Source organism: Pseudophryne corroboree, chromosome 5 (genome assembly GCF_028390025.1).
Source record: "Pseudophryne corroboree isolate aPseCor3 chromosome 5, aPseCor3.hap2, whole genome shotgun sequence".
Classification (NCBI taxonomy): domain Eukaryota; kingdom Metazoa; phylum Chordata; class Amphibia; order Anura; family Myobatrachidae; genus Pseudophryne; species Pseudophryne corroboree.
In genome coordinates, this window is record NC_086448.1 from 844,399,757 (window position 1) to 844,423,588 (window position 23,832).

A 23,832-nucleotide genomic window follows, 5' to 3' on the forward strand; every position below is an offset into this window, starting at 1 on the left:
ATGACAGCTGGATTAGGCACTACGGGGAACTGACTCTCAACTATTTTGTTAATCCCCCTTAGATCCTGCACTAGCCTGTAACCCCTCCCCCCCACTCTTTTTAACAGGGAAGATGGGACTATTTGCGGTGCTGGACGTTCTTACTAGAATGCCCTGTTGTAGCAAGCGCTCTATTACGGGAAAAACTCCTAGCTCCACCTCTGGCTTCAGAGGATACTGTGGGATTTTTGGAGCTATCCTACCATCTTTTACTTGCACAACTACTGGAGCTACGTTTGCCATTAATCCAGTGTCCTGTCCATCTTTTGTCCAAAGCGACTCTGGTATCTGAGATGTCATCTCTTCTACTTGGGATGGATTCCTATTTGTCATAATGGAATGTGACATTAATTTTGATGGGGAGTCTAACATGTCTCGTACTTCCTGAGCGTGATTCTCAGGGATGTCCAAGAATACACCTTCAGGAGTACAATAAATGACGCAACCCATTTTACATAGTAAGTCTCTTCCCAGGAGATTAGTTGGTGCAGATGCAGCCAGCAAAAAGGAATGCTTGGTATGCAAAGGCCCTATTGTAATCTCGGCTGGTTTGCTAACAGGGTAGTGCTGGACTACTCCTGTTACTCCCATGGCTGGAATTGTCCTACCAGTGGTTCTCATGCCCACTGTCGAATTTATCACTGACTTGGCCGCCCCTGTGTCTACAAGAAAGTTTAAAGTTTTACCAGCCACATTGATTGCAATCTCTGGTTCGCTTCCAAGACTGGCAATCAACTTAACTGGCTGCAGATTACAGGTATGGCCACACCCCTATTGGGTATGCTGACCTCCCTGAATCCCATTGGCAGCAACTACTTGTGAGGGGGTTAGCTGGGAACTACCAGAGGCATGCCAGTCTCTGTTTGGGGGATATCTTTTTGTTTCCCCTGTATGTGGCTCAAAACTCCGCCTCTGTGGACCCTGCTCCCAATGTCGTGTGTTGTGTTGTTGTCTAGGGGGTTGAAAAGATCTTTGTACATTCTTTGTTCTACATTCTCGTGCAAAGTGTCCCGGTCTGTTACAAGAAAAACATGTTATTACACTTGCCTTACCCACAGGATTCGGTGGTACATACGCAGGTTGCCTTGTGGTCAGCGCCTGTATACTTACGGACATCAACTTATCACTTTGCGACTCCCTGTGCCTAGTGATGTTTCTGTCGTGATCAATAGCAGCCTCTCTCAATGTGGACACTGACAGACCTCGCCAACATGGTTGTGTGGTCTGTACCCTAGCTTTTAATGTTTCTTTCAAACCATCCATCAGTACAGATACTGCTACTTCTCGATGGTTTGGGTTGGTCTTAATGTCTTCTATACCAGTGTACTTTGCCATTTCTAATAGTGCCCGGTGAAAATACTCTGTTGCCGTTTCGGACTCCTTTTGCTTAATGGAAAATATCTTGTTCCATTTAACAACGGCTGGGAAATACTCCTTTAGCTGTAAATTTATCCTTTTTACATTATCCTTGTTGTACACGTCTGTAAGCGGTACATCTTTATCCAATGCACAGTCAGCTAAGAACTGAGTTGCGTCAACATTGGAAGGTAAACAAGCTCTTAGCAGTATCTGCCAATCCTTGTTGTTGGGTTCTACAGTGTTACCTAGATCCCTGATGTATTTTTGGCTAGCAACTAAATCCTTCCTGGGGTCAGGAAATTCGGACACTATTGTTCTTAATTCCATTCTGGAAAATGGAGTGTACATGGCAATGTTCCTTATGGGAGTGGCTCCAGACACATCTGTTTTTCCATTGGGAACTGCTATTACCCTTACAGGAGCAATTCTAACAGCCTCTTCCTGTGTAGATTCTACAGCTTGTTGTGGTACAATTGTTTCAGTGTAGTGCATGGTGCCGTACTTACCCGTTGACACGACCTCACCTATCCCTCCGCTAGGGGCTTTCACTAATCTCGTGGGTGTCGCTGTGCCTACTGTGGTCTCTGCTATGGTGGCTGCAAGAGAGAGAGCTGAAATTGTTGCTGAATCGTCTTCTTGATCACACTCCTGAGGAAGGTTCAAAACAGGGTACATCTTGCACGGGTTAATACTTGCATGAGTTATTTGGTTAACATCATTAACATTTACAGGGTTACTAAGAGTTTGTGTTTTACAACCCAGTGCGTTTCTCTCCGCAATCAACTTCTCTCCTGCAATGTATGGTGGAGGAGGAGCTGTGGCAATCAACTTCCTGACTGCCCCAGATCCTGCCGCCAGAGCCAAACCTCTCTGTATCTCACCTTCCTGGTGCCATAACTGTAAATAATCATGATGTTGAATTCGTCTCTTTGCTGATTTTACGAGACATATCCTCCTCCTTAAATTTTGTAACACTTCTGGACTAAAGCTACCTATTCTTGGGAATTTGTCCCTGTCTTGTACAGTCATTCTCTCCCATTCATCACATAAAACCTCTGTGTGACTACCGTATTTTTCACACATTACATATCGTGCCGACCCAACTGGTCGGTTCTCTGAATCAACCCGAACCGAGGTTGATCGCCCCCTACCTGAACAAATGGCCCCCATAATCTGCAGGCGTTGCTTATTCCTCCTTGGATCTTTATCTCAAGGTTTTCAGCGAACCCTTACAAACAAACCAAGATGTCCTTGGGCAGGCCGGCGGTGGTGGTTTATCAAGTACCCCACTTACTTCTCGCCCACGTTGGCCAGTACTGCAATCACTGTAACCAGAGCTGCTGTACCCAACCTAGGGCCCCTGTGAACCTTTATTTACTGGGGCGCGTTCCCCAGCAAGTATCGGTTGTTGGATAGTTCCTGAGTGACCAGCGAACTTCCCTTCCAAAAATAAAAAATTACACAAATCACGTCAGAATGTACAAATAGCGTTTGTGACCACTTTACTCTAATGGTATTAGGTCAGATTACTAACTACTGCACACAATTACGTGCGGTCCAATCGTTCAGTACACGAGCACTACTTGTCATGTACTGAAAGATCAATGGAATCGATGTTTCCGGCCGCGATTCCTTCAGCAAGAGCTTGTATGGCCTATATGGGTTCTGCACCAACACCCCAGGCGTTGTGCCACTGGACTTTTATAGCGGACCTCTTTGTCTATTTTACCTGTTACCTTATGACCTCCTGGTCTGTTACCTTATGACCTCCTGGTCTTGTTACCTTATGACCTCCTGGTCTTGTTACCTTATGGTCCGCTATACTCTAATGCTCAAATATTATTTAACCAGGGATGCCTCCCTAGCCACCGTATATGTCACTTACACGTGTGTCCCTTGACGAGTACCCGGCTTTCCTTTTGGTTCCACCTTAAAGTTATATAAACTTTTGTATACAAAACACACTCACTCAACACATGTACACTTTTGTTTCTATATCTATTTCTGCGCAGAAATTGTCTTTAGGCCAAGAGTGTTACCAATTAGGAGCAGGATCTGTTAAACTAAATTTCAGATTTTTCCAAAAATAGATTTGCGTTATTTACCGCGTCGCGTTATCTACCGCTGTGCGTTACTTATCGCCTTTGCGTTACTTCACTTTATCACAGCTTGAGCTACATGGGCGTAACCGGACGCTACGTTGCGTAATGAACGCTGCGTGCGTCTGCCTTTGGATTGCGTACGCTAGTCTTTGTTAGCGACACGTGTACGCAATATAAAGATCCACCGTAACACAATTTCTATTTTTATCAATGTAAATGATCCCTGATCATCTACCGCAATCCACACTGACTGCCTTGTATCTCAGACAAACCGTGTGTTTGTTCTATACTTTAACTATCACCTCTACTATGAAATAACAGCAAATCTCTTTTTAGCACTTTCTATCAACTATAAAATTTGGCAAACAGGAATAGTGATATACGAAAATGAAACAGAAAATGCAGATATATGTATGCGTGCGTGTATACGCAAGACAGAAGAGAAATAAACAGTTTTAAAAGACACAAGCGTTTTGTTCTTACTTCCGGTTCCCGGATTCCTTCAGCACTCTTTATCTAAGCGAAGCAGACGCTTATCCCGTCAGCACTGTGAGACAACCTCCCACCCTTTGCTGGAGGGATAATGTCTGCTGATCTACCTAGTGCAGATATGAGAAGGATAGGACGAGTCCCCAATTGACAATGCTAAATTCCTTTGTCGTATAAACAACCCTTTATGAAGCTAAGAACACTGTACGCTGTTTACTTAAGAAGTACCGTAATGGTACGCTAGTTGCGTAACGATCGCTCAGCCGTAGGCGAGACGCTCAAGCGTCACGTTCGCTCACGGCCCAGGGATCACAGGACACGTTATTGGCTATGACTAGAGTAATGATTCGCTATGGCGTAGCTTACACTCGAAACCACGAGGAGGTCACCAGCGGCGCAGACGCTCACAACGCTATACCTTAATGTTTAAACCTTATACCAAAGAAATACACAGAATACCTTAATGTGAGTACAGGGTGTAAGTGCAACCTTGTGTAACCTGACTAACTACAAAGCTGCTTGAGCGTCACCGACGCTCAAGTGAACACTTAACACTATAGGAAATACACAGATGCTGGTTTAGGTTCCAAAGCCTATTAACTGTATTATATCTAATATACTTGTAAAAGGGGATAACAGTACAAATGATACACTACAATATAACAGAGACTTCCTAACCACAGAACTAAACAATAAATACAAAAAGACAATACTACACTGACCTAAATGCAATACAATACAATACTATCTAATACAATACAATACTAGCCTAGTCTAGGGGAGATATGAGAGAACAGAACAGAGAGAGAGAGAGAGAGAGAGAGATGAGATGAGAGAAATTGGCTCACAGAAAGACAATGATTACGGAGAGAAACTTACGCACAAAGGGTATGATCGCCTGCGCCTCGATATCCAGCTCCCGGCTATCAGCAGATAACCGTTGATGAGAGAGTGAGAGCTGGATGTGGTCGGCCTGCCTATTTATGCCCCACACACAATGCAATCTCCTGGTCCTACAATCCCATTGTCCATTGGCCGAAGGAATTCGGCCCTGCATCATAACAAAAGGTCATAGGGTGATTCATACAGGTGGGCTGTGACGATTTCCAACAGCTCAGGTGGGTGGGAAACTGGGTTTCCCGCCGCATACCTGAGTATGTGTAAATAATAGAAATGGACATAAACTTCTTATGTCCATAACTATTCGCACGAGCGATTAATACGCTCCAAACCAACACCGGAATATTGCTAATTAAATACTCTTCCGATGGGTACCAAACACTGCTGTATGATTCCTGTTAGACCCTTCGTACGATATAAAGAGGGATTCCTCAGCTCTGGGACATTGTATTTTAACCAAACTTTCAGAATCTATCAAAGGGACCATGATCTATAAACTACATTAATTGTGAAAATATGTAACGAATGAGTCGCACGCTACGACTATATAAACTCTACCGTAAATACGCATACCGCGCCTGCGAGTGCACGCTATTGCGGGTATGCGCCTCCACGGGAGAGCGTACGCACGCGCAGCGCGGACCAGTGTGCGGTGCAAATATGGCAACGTGCATTGAGACATTTTTCTGACTTTGACAGGGGTCCAAACCAACCCGTCATATCAGTCACAGTCGTGTGGCAGACCCTGTCACTGAAATGATGGGTTGGTTAAAGTGTGCATGTCCTGTTTTGTTTATACAACATAAGGGTGGGTGGGAGGGCCCAAGGACAATTCCATCTTGCACCTCTTTTTTCTTTTCTTTTTCTTTGCATCATGTGCTGATTGGGGAGGGTTTTTTGGAAGGGACATCCTGCGTGACACTGCAGTGCCACTCCTAGATGGGCCCGGTGTTTGTGTCGGCCACTAGGGTCGCTAATCTTACTCACACAGTCAGCTACCTCATTGCGCCTCTTTTTTTCTTTGCGTCATGTGCTGTTTGGGGAGGGTTTTTTGGAAGGGACATCCTGCGTGACACTGCAGTGCCACTCCTAGATGGGCCCGGTGTTTGTGTCGGCCACTAGGGTCGCTAATCTTACTCACACAGCTACCTCATTGCGCCTCTTTTTTTCTTTGCGTCATGTGCTGTTTGGGGAGGGTTTTTTGGAAGGGACATCCTGCGTGACACTGCAGTGCCACTCCTAGATGGGCCCGGTGTTTGTGTCGGCCACTAGGGTCGCTAATCTTACTCACACAGCTACCTCATTGCGCCTCTTTTTTTCTTTGCGTCATGTGCTGTTTGGGGAGGGTTTTTTGGAAGGGCCATCCTGCGTGACACTGCAGTGCCACTCCTAGATGGGCCCGGTGTTTGTGTCGGCCACTAGGGTCGCTAATCTTACTCACACAGCTACCTCATTGCGCCTCTTTTTTTCTTTGCGTCATGTGCTGTTTGGGGAGGGTTTTTTGGAAGGGCCATCCTGCGTGACACTGCAGTGCCACTCCTAGATGGGCCCGGTGTTTGTGTCGGCCACTAGGGTCGCTAATCTTACTCACACAGCTACCTCATTGCGCCTCTTTTTTTCTTTGCGTCATGTGCTGTTTGGGGAGGGTTTTTTGGAAGGGACATCCTGCGTGACACTGCAGTGCCACTCCTAGATGGGCCCGGTGTTTGTGTCTGCCACTAGGGTCGCTTATCTTACTCACACAGCGACCTCGGTGCAAATTTTAGGACTAAAAATAATATTGTGAGGTGTGAGGTATTCAGAATAGACTGAAAATGAGTGTAAATTATGGTTTTTGAGGTTAATAATACTTTGGGATCAAAATGACCCCCAAATTCTATGATTTAAGCTGTTTTTTAGTGTTTTTTGAAAAAAACACCCGAATCCAAAACACACCCGAATCCGACAAAAAAAATTCGGTGAGGTTTTGCCAAAACGCGGTCGAACCCAAAACACGGCCGCGGAACCGAACCCAAAACCAAAACACAAAACCCGAAAAATTTCAGGCGCTCATCTCTAGGCGCAATGAGGTAGCTGTGTGACTAAGATAAGCGACCCAAGTGGCCGACACAAACATCTGGCCCATCTAGGAGTGGCACTGCAGTGTCAGACAGGATGGCACTTCAAAAAAATACTCCCCAAACAGCACATGATGCAAAGACAAATGAAAGAAAAAAGAGGTGCAAGATGGAATTGTCCTTGGGCCCTCCCACCCACCCTTATGTTGTATAAACAGGACATGCACACTTTAACGAACCCATCATTTCAGTGACAGGGTCTGCCACACGACTGTGACTGAAATGACTGGTTGGTTTGGGCCCCCACCAAAAAAGAAGCAATCAATCTCTCCTTGCACAAACTGGCTCTACAGAGGCAAGATGTCCACCTCCTCCTCATCGTCCGATTCATCACAACTTTCACTGTGTACATCCCCCTCCTCACAGATTATTAATTCGTCCCCACTGGAATCCACCATCTCAGGTCCCCGTGTACTTTCTGGAGGCAATTGCTGCTGGTGAATGTCTCCACGGAGGAATTGATTATAATTCATTTTAATGAACATCATCTTCTCCACATTTTCTGGAAGTAACCTCGTACGCCGATTGCTGACAAGGTGAGCGGCTGCACTAAACACTCTTTCGGAGTACACACTAGAGGGAGGGCAACTTAGGTAGAATAAAGCCAGTTTCTGCAAGGGCCTCCAAATTGCCTCTTTTTCCTGCCAGTATACGTACGGACTGTCTGACGTGCCTACTTGGATGCGGTCACTCATATAATCTTCCACCATTCTTTCAATGGTGAGAGAATCATATGCAGTGACAGTAGACGACATGTCAGTAATCGTTGGCAGGTCCTTCAGTCCGGAACAGATGTCAGCACTCGCTCCAGACTGCCCTGCATCACCGCCAGCGGGTGGGCTCGGAATTCTTAGCCTTTTCCTCGCACCCCCAGTTGCGGGAGAATGTGAAGGAAGAGCTGTTGACGGGTCACGTTCCGCTTGACTTGACAATTTTCTCACCAGCAGGTCTTTGAACCCCTGCAGACTTGTGTCTGCCGGAAAGAGAGATACAACGTAGGTTTTAAATCTAGGATCGAGCATGGTGGCCAAAATGTAGTGCTTTGATTTCAACAGATTGACCACCCGTGTATCCTGGTTAAGCGAATGAAGGGCTCCATCCACAAGTCCCACATGCCTAGCGGAATCGCTCTGTTTTAGCTCCTCCTTCAATGTCTCCAGCTTCTTCTGCAAAAGCCTGACGAGGGGAATGACCTGACTCAGGCTGGCAGTGTCTGAACTGACTTCACGTGTGGCAAGTTCAAAGGGTTGCAGAACCTTGCACAACGTTGAAATCATTCTCCACTGCGCTTGAGACAGGTGCATTCCACCTCCTTTGCCTATATCGTGGCCAGATGTATAGGCTTGAATGGCCTTTTGCTGCTCCTCCATCCTCTGAAGCATATAGAGGGTTGAATTCCACCTCGTTACCACCTCTTGCTTCAGATGATGGCAGGGCAGGTTCAGGTATTTTTGGTGGTGCTCCAGTCTTCTGTACGCGGTGCCTGAACACCGAAAGTGGCCCGCAATTCTTCGGGCCACCGACAGCATCTCTTGCACGCCCCTGTCGTTTTTTAAATAATTCTGCACCACCAAATTCAAGGTATGTGCAAAACATGGGACGTGCTGGAATTTGCCCAGATGTAATGCACGCACAATATTGCTGGCGTTGTCCGATGTCACAGATCCACAGGAGAGTCCAATTGGGGTAAGCCATTCTGCGATGATCTTCCTCAGTTGCCGTAAGAGGTTTTCAGCTGTGTGCGTATTCTGGAAAGCGGTGATACAAAGCGTAGCCTGCCTAGGAACGAGTTGGCGTTTGCGAGATGCTGCTACTGGTGCCGCCGCTGCTGTTCTTGCTGCGGGAGGCAATACATCTACCTAGTGAGCTGTCACAGTCATATAGTCCTGAGTCTGCCCTGCTCCACTTGTCCACATGTCCGTGGTTAAGTGGACATTGGGTACAACTGCATTTTTTAGGACACTGGTGAGTCTTTTTCTGAGGTCTGTGTACATTTTCGGTATCGCCTGCCTAGAGAAATGGAACCTAGATGGTATTTGGTACCGGGGACACAGTACCTCAATCAAGTCTATAGTTGGCTCTGAATTAACGATGGATACCGGAACCACGTTTCTCACCGCCCAGGCTGCCAAGGCCTCAGTTATCCGCTTTGCAGTAGGATGACTGCTGTGATATTTCATCTTCCTCGCAAAGGACTGTTGGACAGTCAATTGCTTACTGGAAGTAGTACGAGTGGTCTTCCGACTTCCCCTCTGGGATGACGATCGACTCCCAGCAGCAACAACAGCAGCACCAGCAGCAGTAGGCGTTACACTCAAGGATGCATCGGAGGAATCCCAGGCAGGAGAGGACTCGTCAGACTTGCCAGTGACATGGCCTGCAGGACTATTGGCTTTCCTGGGTAAGGAGGAAATTGACACTGAGGGAGTTGGTGGTGTGGTTTGCAGGAGTTGGTTACAAGAGGAAGGGATTTAGTGGTCAGTGGACTGCTTCCGCTGTCCCCCAAAGTTTTTGAACTTGTCACTGACTTATGATGAATGCGCTGCAGGTGACGTATAAGGGAGGATGTTCCGAGGTGGTTAACGTCCTTACCCCTACTTATTACAGCTTGACAAAGGCAACACACGGCTTGACACTTGTTGTCCGCATTTGTGTTGAAATAATTCCACACCGAAGAGCTGATTTTTTTGGGTATTTTGACCAGGCATGTCAAGGGCCATATTCCTCCCACGGACAACAGGTGTCTCCCCGGGTGCCTGACTTAAACAAACCACCTCACCATCAGAATCCTCCTTGTCAATTTCCTCCCCAGCGCCAGCAACACCCATATCCTCATCCGGGTGCACTTCAACAGTGACATCTTCAATTTGACTATCAGGAACTGGACTGCGGGTGCTCCTTCCAGCACTTGCAGGGGGCGTGCAAATGGTGGAAGGCGTAAGCTCTTCCCGTCCAGTGTTGGGAAGGTCAGGCATCGCAACGACACAATTGGACTCTCCTTGGGGATTTGTGATTTCGAAGAACGCACAGTTCTTTGCTGTGCTTTTGCCAGCTTAAGTCTTTTCTTTTTTCTAGCGAGAGGATGAGTGCTTCCATTGTGAAGCTGAACCACTAGCCATGAACATAGGCCAGGGCCTCAGCCGTTCCTTGCCACTCCGTGTCGTAAATGGCATATTGGCAAGTTTACGCTTCTCCTCAGACGCTTTTAATTTTGATTTTTGAGGCATTTTACTGATCTTTTGTGTTTTGGATTTTACATGCTCTGTACTATGACATTGGGCATCGGCCTTGGCAGACGACGTTGATGGCATTTCATCGTCTCGGCCATGACTAGTGGCAGCAGCTTCAGCACGAGGTGGAAGTGGATCTTGATCTTTCCCTATTTTTTTAACCTTCACATTTTTGTTCTCCATATTTTAATGCGCACAACTAAAAGGCACCACAGGTATACAATGTAGATGGATGGATACTAGTATACTTATGGACGACGAGTGACGACACAGAGGTAGGTACAACAGTGGCCTACCGTACTGCTATATACAGTATAATGGACCTGGTGGACACTGTCAGCAGACTGCGTTTATACTTAGTATAAAGAAAAAAAGACACCACAGGTATACAAAGTATAAACGCAGTCTGCTGACAGTGTCCACCAGGTCCATTATACTGTATATAGCAGTACGGTAGGCCACTGCTGTACCTACCTCTTTGTCGTCACTCGTCCTCCATAAGTATACTAAGTATCCATCCATCTACATTGTATACCTGTGGTGTCTTTTTTTCTTTATACTATGTAGATGGATGGATACTTAGTATACTTATGGAGGACGAGTGACAACACAGAGGTAGGTACAGCAGTGGCCTACCGTACTGCTATATACCGTATAATGGACCTGGTGGACACTGTCAGCAGACTGCATTTATACTTAGTATAAAGAAAAAAAGACACCACAGGTATACAATGTAGATGGATGGCTAGTATACTTATGGACGACGAGTGACGACACAGAGGTAGGTACAGCAGTGGCCTACCGTACTGCTATATACAGTATAATGGACCTGGTGGACACTGTCAGCAGACTGCGTTTATAGTATAAAGAAAAAAAGACACCACAGGAGTGTTTTTCAGGCAGACAAACGTATACTGGTGGTCACTGTCAGCAAAACTGTGCACTGTACTCCGAGTCCTAACAGCTGCTCCCCAATCCTCCCCACAATAAGCTAAGCAATCAGATCAACTGTGTAGTATATAACTATATAAACGGAGAGGACGCCAGCCACGTCCTCTCCCTATCAATCTCAATGCACGTGTGAAAATGGCGGCGACGCGCGGCTGCTTGTATAGAATCCGAATCTCGCGAGAATCCGACAGCGGGATGATGACGTTCGGGCGCGCTCGGGTTAGCCGAGCAAGGCGGGAGGATCCGAGTCTGCTCGGACCCGTGTAAAAAAGGTAAAGCTCGGGTGGGTTCGGTTTCTCGGAAACCGAACCCGCTCATCACTAGTTAAAATGGGATATAGTTATGTGACTGGCGGTCAGGAAACCCCACCCGCTCACATCCCGCCGGTCACAACAACGACCGCTACATCCCACCCGCTCACATCCCGCCGGTCACAACAACGATGGCTACATCCCACCCGCTCACATCCCGCCGCTCACAACAACGACCGCTACATCCCACCCGCTCACATCCCGCCGGTCACAACAACGACCGCTACATCCCAACCGCTCACATCCCGCCGGTCACAACAACGACCGCTACGTCCCACCCGCTCACATCCCGCCGGTCACAACAACGACCGCTACGTCCCACCCGCTCACATCCCGCCGGTCACAACAACGACCGCTACGTCCCACCCGCTCACATCCCACCGGTCACAACAACGACCGCTACGTCCCACCCGCTCACATCCCGCCGGTCACAACAACGACCGCTACGTCCCACCCGCTCACATCCCGCCGGTCACAACAACGACCGCTACGTCCCACCCGCTCACATCCCGCCGGTCACAACAACGACCGCTACGTCCCACCCGCTCACATCCCGCCGGTCACAACAACGACCGCTACGTCCCACCCGCTCACATCCCGCCGGTCGCCGGTCACAACAACGACCGCTACATCCCACCCGCTCACATCCCGCCGGTCACAACAACGACCGCTACATTCCACCCGCTCACATCCCGCCGGTCACAACAACGACCGCTACATCCCACCCGCTCACATCCCGCCGGTCACAACAACGACCGCTACATCCCACCCGCTCACATCCCGCCGGTCACAACAACGACCGCTACATCCCACCCGCTCACATCCCGCCGGTCACAACAACGACCGCTACATCCCACCCGCTCACATCCTGCCGGTCACAACAACGACCGCTACATCCCACCCGCTCACATCCCGCCGGTCACAACAACGACCGCTACATCCCACCCGCTCACATCCCGCCGGTCACAACAACGACCGCTACATCCCACCCGCTCACATCCCGCCGGTCACAACAACGACCGCTACATCCCACCCGCTCACATCCCGCCGGTCACAACAACGACCGCTACATCCCACCCGCTCACATCCCGCCGGTCACAACAATGACCGCTACATCCCACCCGCTCACATCCCGCCGGTCACAACAACGACCGCTACATCCCACCCGCTCACATCCCGCCGGTCACAACAATGACCGCTACATCCCACCCGCTCACATCCCGCCGGTCACAACAACGACCGCTACATCCCACCCGCTCACATCCCGCCGGTCACAACAACGACCGCTACATCCCACCCGCTCACATCCCGCCGGTCACAACAACGACCGCTACATCCCACCCGCTCACATCCCGCCGGTCACAACAACGACCGCTACATCCCACCCGCTCACATCCCGCCGGCCCAGACCCAACCTGTTACAATAACTACAGAAATGAAACGTTATTTATACATCTGCGTGAATGAGTGTAAATCACATAGAATGAAGCGGCAGCACGTTACCTGTCTCCGCTGTTGTACCTCACCGTTATAGGCGTTCTGTATCTTTACTTCACAACGCAACACAAAATATATAAATCCAGTACTTGATGTTGACACTTGGGCCTGATTCAGATCTCATCGCTGCAGTGCGCTTTTGCACGGCGGGTGATTAGGTCATAACTGCGCATTCGTATATACCGCAATGCGTACGAGCGTCGGACAACAACAACGGGCTTCACCAATCAGCGACGGGATGGAGCAAAAATGTCATTTGCATGGGCATTGGCAGGGTGACTGACAGGAAGAGGATGTTTGTGGGTGGAAACTGACCGTTTCCTGGGAGTGTCAGGGAAAACGCAGGCGTGTCCAAGCTCCGGCCCCGATCAGCCTGTGTGTATCGCACTGCAGGAGTAAGACCCGGGCTGCGCACACACTGTACACACGCAGGACAGCAACATTAGCAGCCCAGCGATCAGGTCTGAATCCCCCCCCCCCCCCCATATAGCAATAACTTTATAGATAAGCAGACGGGATCTCACAGGGAGGACGGAGCGGGCTCTGACAGACGCGGAATCGGCACCGCAGGGAAGCAGCAGCAGCCTGGAAGTGCCCGCCATCAGCCGGGAGATAGATCTGTGTGCTGGCCCTCCGCCAACTGGGTGCTCCCATCTACGTCCACAACCCAGTGTCTGTACCCCGGGGATCAGTGCTGCCCCACCCTACACCTGCCATTATATAGCCCCAGCACCATGGGAGAGTCCCGACATTCCCCTGACCTGACCGGACATCCGGAGCCGTGATCCTTCCCAGTGCTGAGCTCAACCGCTGCTCCTGGGTGTGTCTCTGTCTCTCTCTCTCTCTCTGTGTCTGTCTGTCTCTGTGTCTCTCTCTGTCTCTCTCTCTCTCATCCTCATCTCTCTCTCTCTCACCCTCATCTCTCTCTCTCTGTCTCTCTCTCTCTCTCTCTGTCTGTCTCTGTCTGTCTGTCTCTGTGTCTCTCTGTCTCTCTCTCTCTCTCGTCCTCGTCTCTCTCTCTCTCTCTCTCTCTGTCTGTCTCTGTGTCTCTCTCTGTCTCTCTCTCATCCTCATCTCTCTCTCTCTCACCCTCATCTCTCTCTCTCTCTGTGTCTGTCTCTGTGTCTCTCTCTGTCTCTCTCTCACCCTCATCTCTCTCTCTCTCATCCTCTTCTCTCTCTCTCTCATCCTCTTCTCTCTCTCTCTCATCCTCATCTCTCTCATCCTCATCTCTCTCTCTCTCTCTCTCTCTCATCCTCACCTCTCTCTCTCATCCTCACCTCTCTCCCTCTCTCCCTCTCTCATCCTCACCTCTCTCCCTCTCTCATCCTCATCTCTCTCTCTCTCTCTCTCTCTCTCTCATCCTCATCTCTCTCTCTCATCCTCATATCTCTCTCTCTCTCTCTCTCTCTCTCTCATCCTCACCTCTCTCCCTCTCTCTCTCTCATCCTCACCTCTCTCCCTCTCTCATCCTCACCTCTCTCCCTCTCTCATCCTCATCTCTCTCTCTCTCACCCTCATCTCTCTCTCTCTGTCTCTCTCTCTCTCTCTCTCTGTCTGTCTCTGTCTGTCTGTCTCTGTGTCTCTCTGTCTCTCTCTCTCTCTCGTCCTCGTCTCTCTCTCTCTCTCGTCCTCATCTCTCTCTCTCTCTCTCTCTGTCTGTCTCTGTGTCTCTCTCTGTCTCTCTCTCATCCTCATCTCTCTCTCACCCTCATCTCTCTCTCTCTCTGTGTCTGTCTCTGTGTCTCTCTCTGTCTCTCTCTCACCCTCATCTCTCTCTCATCCTCTTCTCTCTCTCTCTCATCCTCTTCTCTCTCTCTCTCATCCTCATCTCTCTCATCCTCATCTCTCTCTCTCTCTCTCTCTCTCTCATCCTCACCTCTCTCTCTCATCCTCACCTCTCTCCCTCTCTCCCTCTCTCATCCTCACCTCTCTCCCTCTCTCATCCTCATCTCTCTCTCTCTCTCTCTCTCTCTCATCCTCATCTCTCTCTCTCATCCTCATATCTCTCTCTCTCTCTCTCTCTCTCATCCTCACCTCTCTCCCTCTCTCTCTCTCATCCTCACCTCTCTCCCTCTCTCATCCTCACCTCTCTCCCTCTCTCATCCTCATCTCTCTCTCTCTCTCTCTCTCTCATCCTCTTCTCTCTCTCTCTCTCATCCCTCTCTCTCTCTCTCTCTCTCTCTCATCCTCATCTCTCTCTCTCTCTCTCTCTCTCTCTCATCCTCACCTCTCTCCCTCTCTCTCTCTCTCGTCCTCATCTCTCTCTCTCTCTCTCTCATCCTCATCTCTCTCTCTCTCTCTCACCGCATTCGCTCCACCCCCACCCGGGGCACCCCCGCAACTGCTCCTCCCCCACCCTCGGTGGCTCCAGACCCCTACCTGCGGCACCACCGCACCAGCCCCTCCCCCACCTGCACCACCACCGCAACCACCCCTCCCCCTCCCGCGGCACCCCCGGATCCCATTCGCGTCTTCCCCACAGCCGCCACTCCCCCAACCAAAGCACCTACTAGGTGATTCATCAGACCCTGTGTGCGCTGTTCACACCGTTGCAAGGGGCTTCGACCCCTTAACCATTGCACGCCCTTTGTCTGTGCAATATTTAACCACTCACACAATTATGATTGGAGGTAATACTCTTTATAATAAAAATATTGCACGCCACAAGAGTGTGCAAGGGTTATGGGGGCGTAGCCCCTTACGATGGTGTGAAGAGCACCCATAGGGTGCGATGAATCACCTAGTAAGAAATGATACTTAGTGATATGTAGAGTACAGTACTGTATATACTCCTAGAGTAAGCTATCCTGTTCAGGTGTGTACAGTAGGGACCAATAGGTACAGTACACGTCTGTATATGTGATGTAGTCAGTAATATATATTACATAGCATGCTGAGAGTTGTAGTGCCCCAGTCAACCTAGTCTGTACATACTTTATATGATGTATTCAGTAATTCACTGTATAAGTGTATTCCTAGAATAAGGTATAGTGTGCGCATACAGTATGCAGAGACCTACAGGTACCTACAGCTAAGGAGGCACTGACTACTACCACAGCCAGAGTTACACACCGTATATGAGCCCAAGGGTACATGTGGGCATTATACACAGGTACAGAAGTATATACATGTGGGCGTTATACACAGGTGCAGCGGTATATATGGTGCAGAGGTATATACATGTGGGCATTATACACAGGTGCAGAGGTATATACATGTGGGCGTTATACACAGGTGCAGCAGTATATACATGTGGGCGTTATACACAGGTGCAGCGGTATATATGGTGCAGAGGTATATACATGTGGGCATTATACACAGGTGCAGAGGTATATACATGTGGGCGTTATACACAGGTGCAGCAGTATATACATGTGGGCATTATACACAGGTGCAGCACTGTATATATGTGGGCATTATACACAGGTGCAGCAGTATATATACATGTGGGCATTATACACAGGTGCAGCGGTATATACATGTGGGCATTATACACAGGTGCAGCGGTATATACATGTGGGCATTATACACAGGTGCAGCGGTATATACATGTGGGCATTATACACAGGTGCAGCGGTATATACATGTGGGCATTATACACAGGTGCAGCGGTATATACATGTGGGCATTATACACAGGTGCAGCGGTATATACATGTGGGCGTTATACACAGGTGCAGCAGTATATACACATGTGGGCATTATACACAGGTGCAGCGGTAAATACATGTAGATAGTATACACAGGTGCAGCGGTATATAATGTGGGCATTACACACAGGTACAGCAGTATATACATGTGGGCATTACACACAGGTGCAGCAGTACATACATGTGGACATTATACACAGGTGCAGCAGTATATACATGTGGACATTATACACAGGTGCAGCAGTACATACATGTGGGCGTTATACACAGGTGCAGCGGTATGTAATGTAGGTAGTGGTACATGTCTGTATATGTGATGTAGTCATGTCTCTGTATGTGTGCCGGTGAGTCTGATATAAAGCGGTGCACCCGTCACTTACCCCTCTGCCAGGTGTGGCACGGAGTCCATCACTCTCTCCTGTGTGGATTGGGTGGGGGTCTCTGTCTTCTGCGTCTCCAGCTCTTTGTATCTGTTCTTATCCCACCCCTGTCCTTGCTCCCAGGTACAGTGTGGTGCCAAGGTGGGAGGGGTGTACAAATATTCGCAACGCCCAAGGACAAACGCATGCTGAGGTACAGAGCTGCAGGCTAAAATATACCTGTGAAAAGTACATAATTCCTTACTTTCCCCGTGTACTCCATCTCTCCCCCACCCTCATTCCTAACCTGCAGCTCCGCTCATTCCTGGGTCCTAACCCAGAGAGAGCACTTTCTACAGCCTGTCTCTGCTTCTCAGTATAAAAGTGCAGGGGGAGCAGATTGTCAGGAGAGAGCAGGGCCGGCCGGTGCAGCACACACTGCTGTGAACAGGACACTATATGGATGAATCCAAACATGTTCTTATACCATACTATAGCTGCCTGCCAACCTGCATTCTGCGGGAGACTCCTGCTGCTCCTCAAAACTAAACAAAAGCCCCGGGTTCAAAACGTACCCATTGGGCATCCATACTGTGTGGGTTGGGATTGATTTGCCGGCAGTCAGAATACCGACTGCGTCATCCCGATAATCAGAATCCTCACATGGGAAGATAAATATACTTACCTTTCCCCGATGGCCCCTAACCGTCCCTGTCGGCAGCCTAAACCTAACCCTCCCCCGCACATGCAGCCTAACCCTAACCCTCTTCCTCCCCTTGCCCGCAGCCTAACCCTAACCCTCCCCGCAGCCTAACTCTAACCTCCCCCCCCCCCTGCAGCCTAACCCTACCCATCCCTGTCGGCAGCCTAAACCTAACCCTCCCCGCAGCCTAACTCTAATCTCCCCACCCTGCAGCCTAACCCTAACCATCCCTGTCAGCAGCCTAAACCTAACCCTCCCCCGCACATGCAGCCTAACCCTAACCCTCTTCCTCCCCTTGCCCGCAGCCTAACCCTAACCCTCCCCGCAGCCTAACTCTAACCTCCCCCCCCCCCCTGCAGCCTAACCCTACCCATCCCTGTCGGCAGCCTAAACCTAACCCTCCCCGCAGCCTAACTCTAATCTCCCCACCCTGCAGCCTAACCCTAACCATCCCTGTCAGCAGCCTAAACCTAACCCTCCCCCGCACATGCAGCCTAACCCTCTTCCTCCCCTTGCCCGCAGCCTAACCCTAACCCTCCCCGCAGCCTAACTCTAACCTCCCCCCCCCCCCCTGCAGCCTAACCCTAACCATCCCTGTCGGCAGCCTAAACCTAACCCTCCCCGCAGCCTAACTCTAATCTCCCCCCCCTGCAGCCTAACCCTAACCCTAACCATCCCTGTCAGCAGCCTAAACCTAACCCTCCCCCGCACATGCAGCCTAACCCTAACCCTCTTCCTCCCCTTGCCCGCAGCCTAACCCTAACCCTCCCCGCAGCCTAACTCTAACCTCCCCCCCCCCTGCAGCCTAACCCTAACCATCCCTGTCGGCAGCCTAAACCTAACCCTCCCCGCAGCCTAACTCTAATCTCCCCCCCCTGCAGCCTAACCCTAACCATCCCTGTCAGCAGCCTAAACCTAACCCTCCCCCGCACATGCAGCCTAACCCTAACCCTCTTCCTCCCCTTGCCCGCAGCCTAACCCTAACCCTCCCCGCAGCCTAACTCTCACCTCCCCCCCCCCCCCCTGCAGCCTAACCCTAACCATCCCTGTCGGCAGCCTAAACCTAACCCTCCCCGCAGCCTAACTCTAATCTCCCCCCCCTGCAGCCTAACCCTAACCCTAACCATCCCTGTCGGCAGCCTAAACCTAACCCTCCCCGCAGCCTAACTCTAATCTCCCCCCCCTGCAGCCTAACCCTAACCCTAACCATCCCTGTCAGCAGCCTAAACCTAACCCTCCCCCGCACATGCAGCCTAACCCTAACCCTCTTCCTCCCCTTGCCCGCAACCTAACCCTAACCCTCCCCGCAGCCTAACTCTAACCTCCCCCCCCCCCTGCAGCCTAACCCTAACCATCCCTGTCGGCAGCCTAAACCTAACCCTCCCCGCAGCCTAACTCTAATCTCCCCCCCCTGCAGCCTAACCCTAACCCTAACCATCCCTGTCAGCAGCCTAAACCTAACCCTCCCCCGCACATGCAGCCTAACCCTAACCCTCTTCCTCCCCTTGCCCGCAGCCTAACCCTAACCCTCCCCGCAGCCTAACTCTAACCTCCCCCCCCCCCTGCAGCCTAACCCTAACCCTCCCCGCAGCCTAACTCTCACCTCCCCCCTCCCCCCCCCTGCAGCCTAACCCTAACCATCCCTGTCGGCAGCCTAAACCTAACCCTCCCCGCAGCCTAACTCTAATCTCCCCCCCCCTGCAGCCTAACCCTAACCCTAACCATCCCTGTCGGCAGCCTAAACCTAACCCTCCCCGCAGCCTAACTCTAATCTCCCCCCCCTGCAGCCTAACCCTAACCCTAACCATCCCTGTCAGCAGCCTAAACCTAACCCTCCCCCGCACATGCAGCCTAACCCTAACCCTCTTCCTCCCCTTGCCCGCAACCTAACCCTAACCCATCCCCCTCGCCTGCAGCCTAATCCTAACCCTCCCCCCGCCCCGCAGCTTAACCCTAACCCTCCCCCCGCCCCGCCGGCTAACCCTAACCCCACCCCGCAGCCTAACCCTAATCCTCCCCGGGGATGCCTAGACTGAACCCCCTCCCCCGCAGCCTAAACATAACCCACCCTCCCCCTTCACACGGGGTTACCTGTCAGTGTTCCTGGCAGGCAGGCGGTCGGTCGGAATTCCGGCGCTGGGCATTTGACCCTTTTCGGGATGCAAGTGTCGGGATTCTAGCATTGGTATTTCAACTGCCGAATTCCCGAGATCCGGGATCCTTATCGGATCCCATACCGTGTATGTGCAGACATAGCCGAAGACCAACGTTAGCTATGGGAAAATGGACGCTGCGCTGGGGTCACAGTAGCCGGTTGGCGTGCGGCCTCAGGTGGTAACATATGTGCAGTGATTGGTCAGTGGATCCCCACGTGGCCACAGATGAGCTGTGCTTTGCAGCAAGGAGTGCAGTGATGGCCGTGGTACCGCTCCGTGTGGGAACTTGGAGACAGAAGCTCATCTCGGGGATTAGAATGATGGTGTCTTGCTGTTACCATGGATCCGCCTGCGAAGTGATCCCAGCGCTATGACATCAATGGCCTGGGCAGCTATGAGTAAGATTGGTGAGAGTGGTGACCCCCACTCCTGCCACTGGATACTCACCTGCGCCCACACCCTGGTTGGCTGCCCTCCTGACCCTGCAGGAAAGTCCTGTTTTAAGCTCTTATCTCCCGCTGACCTGCATTATAAATCTAATCTCCCGATTCATTGAATTCTTTATTGCAGCCAGGGTTCCATGACTCCCGGGCTCATCAGCCTCTGCTGTCAGCTCTCAGCAAAACCTCGCAGGACCTCTGGAAGTGTAGAATCCAGCGTGCCTGACCCCCTTGATATGTGTCTTCCTATCCCAGCATCTGCTGCTGCTGCTAGTGTGTGTGCGAGCTGTGTCGTGTTTTATTAGTAATCTTTAGTGAAACACACAAAGATAGCAATTGGATATTATAGCCTAGGCATCACAATTATCATGTATATTGTGAGAAGAAAAATAAATATCACAGGGCCTGATTCATTACGGATCACTACTGAGGCTGAGACAGCGATGTTCACAAGTCTGCTCTTGCTAAAATTTGCATGTGAGGAACCGCCCAGAAAGGATAAAAGACGCCATCGATGCATTCGCATTTCTGCGTAGGCATTAGCAGATGCGTAATGCATATGCAAAAAGAGGAAACCATTGACATTTGCGGCTGACCCCAACATACTCAAATCAGCGAGAATGCAGTCGCACTGGGTGCCATGTTTTTGAACGCATCGTTAGCAGATGACATCAGATACACACCCCCAAGCATGGCCATGACACGCCTGCGTTTTCCCAACCACTCCCCACAAATGTCCTGTTACCTCCCACAAGCGGTCACTTTCTGTCAATCAAACTGCGTTCACTTTACAAATAGGCTGCATGCGCAGTTTGCCGATAATCGCTCACTGCGTGTAATCTCAGATTTGCAATTGGTAATGAATCAGGGGCACCGTGAATATTTACACAATGTCATGTGGTGAGTCAGACCTGATCGCTGGGCTGCTAAAATATAGTCCTGCGATCAGATAGTCGCCGCCCACGGGGAGTGTATATTCACCGTGTAAGTGTGCGATCGCATGTGTACGCCGAGCTGCTAAAAATACTCAGCGGATGCTGCAAATCCGTCATCACCTCACTCACCATTGAATGATTTCTCCAGTGTGTGCGCAGGACTTACTCCTACAGAGCGATGAGAACAGGGTGATCGGGGCCGGAGCTGACGTCACACACCCGACCTGACAACGCCTGCGTTATTCCTGACACTCCCAGAAAACAGGCAGTTACCACCCACAAATGCCGACTTCCTGTCAATCAGCCTGCAAATGGCTGTGCGATCGAAATTTTCGCACAAGCCTGTTGCAGTTTGGCGATGCGCGCACACATTGCGGTGTATACACATACACAATCTATTGATAATCATCTGCTGTGCGAAAACAGCAGCGATCAGCTCTGAATCCCCCCCATAGTACCAATACCATAGTGTTACTAATATTATATAGAAACATCCTGCAAAAACCATTTATAGTATAGACACGCCCATACAGATGGAGCCCTGCTCATCTATCCCTTTACTAGGAGTAACTCAGCCAGGGCAGTCAGACATAGGTGGTCATTCCGAGTTGATCGCTCGCTCGCAGTTCTTAGCAGCCGTGCAAACGCTAAGCCGCCGCCCTCTGGGAGTGTATTTTAGCTTAGCAGAAGTGCGAACAAAAGGATCGCAGAGCGACTACAAAATAATTTTGTGCAGTGTCAGAGTAGCTCTAAACCTACTCAGCGCTTGCGATCACTTCAGACTGTTCAGTTCCTGATTTGACGTCACACACCCGCCCAGCGTTCAGCCAGCCACGCCTGCGTTTTTCCTGGCACGCCCGCATTTTTCCGAACACTCCCTGAAAACGGTGACTTGACACCCAGAAACGCCCCCTTCCTGTCAATCACTCTGCGGCCAGCAGTGCGACTGAAAAGCTTCGCTAGACCCTGTGTGAAACTACATCGGCCGTTGTGAAAGTACGTCGCGCGTGCGCATTGCGCCGCATACACATGCGCAGAAGTGCCATTTTTTTGCCTCACCGCTGCACAGCAAACGAATGCAGCTAGCGATCAACTCGGAATGACCACCTTAATCCCCTGCTGTAATGTTCTCTGTATTGTATTGCAGCTGAGAACAATAGATGAACGGCTTATGCTAATAAACCATGGTGCACCTAGGCTCATCTGTATGTGGAGCATGAGACACCCCCTCAATGGTGCCTCACGCCTCACACAGCGCATTCTACTACCAACTACAGTCTCCCCTAAAATAGTTTTCAAAAGTATGCAAGAACGGCCCACACCCCTGCCACCGATACCCACCTGCCCCCACTCCTCCTGCCACTGATACCCACCTGCCCCCACTCTCCCTGCCACTGATACCCACCTGCCCCCACTCTCCCTGCTACTGATACCCACCTGCCCCCACTCTCCCTGCCACCGATACCCACCTGCCCCCACTCCTCCTGCCACTGATACCCACCTGCCCCCACTCTCCCTGCCACTGATACCCACCTGCCCCCACTCTCCCTGCTACTGATACCCACCTGCCCCCACTCTCCCTGCCACTGATACCCACCTGCCCCCACTCTCCCTGCCACTGATACCCACCTGCCCCCACTCTCCCTGCCACTGATACCCACCTGCCCCCACTCTCCCTGCTACTGATACCCACCTGCCCCCACTCTCCCTGCCACTGATACCCACCTGCCCCCACTCTCCCTGCCACCGATACCCACCTGTCCCCACTCTCCCTGCCACTGATACCCACCTGCCCCCACTCTCCCTGCCACCGATACCCACCTGCCCCCACTCTCCCTGCCACCGATACCCACCTGCCCCCACTCCTCCTGCCACTGATACCCACCTGCCCCCACTCTCCCTGCCACTGATACCCACCTGCCCCCACTCTCCCTGCCACTGATACCCACCTGCCCCCACTCTCCCTGCCACTGATACCCACCTGCCCCCACTCTCCCTGCTACTGATACCCACCTGCCCCCACTCTCCCTGCCACTGATACCCACCTTCCCCCACTCTCCCTGCCACCGATACCCACCTGTCCCCACTCTCCCTGCCACCGATACCCACCTGCCCCCACTCTCCCTGCCACCGATACCCACCTGCCCCCACTCTCCCTGCCACCGATACCCACCTGCCCCCACTCTCCCTGCCACCGATACCCACCTGCCCCCACTCTCCCTGCCACCGATACCCACCTGCCCCCACTCTCCCTGCCACCGATACCCACCTGCCCCCACTCTCCCTGCCACCGATACCCACCTGCCCCCACTCTCCCTACCACTGATACCCACCTGCCCCCACTCCCCCTGCCACCGATACCCACCTTCCCCAACTCTCCCTGCCACCGATACCCATCTGCCCCCACTATCCCTGCCACTGATACCCACCTGCCCCCACTCTCCCTGCCACTGATACCCACCTGCCCCCACTCTCCCTGCCACTGATACCCACCTGCCCCCACTCTCCCTGCCACTGATACCCACCTGCCCCCACTCTCCCTGCCACTGATACCCACCTGCCCCCACTCTCCCTGCCACTGATACCCACCTT

The 23,832-nt window shown here is 51.1% G+C and overlaps 1 protein-coding gene across 1 annotated transcript in view; it reads right to left on the minus strand.

The window, feature by feature from the left end:
* NOS3 (nitric oxide synthase 3) overlaps positions 1–17,137 on the minus strand; it is a 271,255-nt gene extending 254,118 nt beyond the window's left edge. The window contains exon 1 of the mRNA XM_063924659.1: positions 17,028–17,137. Within this exon, the coding sequence (XP_063780729.1) occupies positions 17,028–17,056 (29 nt within the window). The 5' untranslated portion in view covers positions 17,057–17,137. The remainder of the gene's footprint in view (positions 1–17,027) is intronic.
* Between the last annotated feature and the right edge of the window lie 6,695 nt (positions 17,138–23,832).